Raw genomic sequence first — 897 nt, forward strand, 5'->3', positions numbered from 1 at the left:
CAGGAATTGTCCCTTCCCGTTCCAAAGAACCCTTTGACCCCTGGGGTGACCCAGGGCCATTCCCAGCTCTCCAAGGACTCCCCATTTCCCTTGGGAATTGTCCCTTCCCGTTCCAAAGCACCCCTTGCCCCCTGTGCTCCCCCGTTCCCACCTGTCCGAGGTCACCCCCCGGTGCCCTGAGGAGGTGCCCGGTGTCCCCCCCAGGCCGGGCAGTACGGGGTGGCCCAGACCCGGCGCCGGGCCATCGTGCTGGCGGCGGCTCCGGGGGAGAAGCTGCCGATGTTCCCGGAGCCGCTGCACGTGTTCGCGCCGCGGGCGTGTCAGCTCAGCGTCGTCGTGGACGACAAGAAGTTCGTCAGCAACATCACCAGGTGAGGCCCCGGGGCCACCACTGGGTCGGGGATGGGAGGTCCCGGTGGCTCACGGCCCCCCCCAATCCCTCCCCCAGGACGTATTCCGGGCCTTTCCGCACCATCACGGTGCGGGACACGATGTCGGACCTGCCGGAGATCCGGAACGGGGCCTCGGCCCTGGAGATCTCCTACAACGGGGAGCCCCAGTCCTGGTTCCAGCGGCAGATCCGCGGCTCCCAGTACCAGCCCATCCTCAGGGATCACATCTGCAAGGTGGGGCGGGCTGGGAGCAACTGGGAGCGACTGGGAGCAACTGGGAGAGGGTCGAGGGCACTCCCAGGGGAGGGATCGTCCCCAAGGCCTCCCGGGGTGACTGTCCCAAAAATGGGGCTGGGGGAGGGGTTGGGAACTGGGTGGGAACTGGGTGGGAACTGGTTGGGAACTGGTGGAGCTGCTGGGAACTGGTGGAGGTGTTGGAAACTGGTGGAGGTGTTGGAAACTGGTGAAGGTGTTGGGAACTGGTGGAGCTGCTGGGAACTGGTGG

At 66.4% G+C, this 897-nt stretch overlaps 1 protein-coding gene across 1 annotated transcript; it reads left to right on the forward strand.

Annotated features, from left to right (window-relative positions):
- Nucleotides 1-98: 98 nt before the first annotated feature.
- LOC113962650 (DNA (cytosine-5)-methyltransferase 1-like) lies at nt 99-676 on the forward strand (the record flags this gene model as incomplete). Its single annotated transcript, XM_027673406.1, has 2 exons — nt 99-371; nt 449-676. Coding segments are annotated over exons 1-2 (320 nt in total), but the record flags the coding sequence as incomplete, so codon positions are not given.
- Between the last annotated feature and the right edge of the window lie 221 nt (nt 677-897).

This window comes from Neopelma chrysocephalum, unplaced genomic scaffold, assembly GCF_003984885.1.
Source record: "Neopelma chrysocephalum unplaced genomic scaffold, ASM398488v2 Primary Assembly neopelma1_184101, whole genome shotgun sequence".
Lineage (NCBI taxonomy): Eukaryota > Metazoa > Chordata > Aves > Passeriformes > Pipridae > Neopelma > Neopelma chrysocephalum.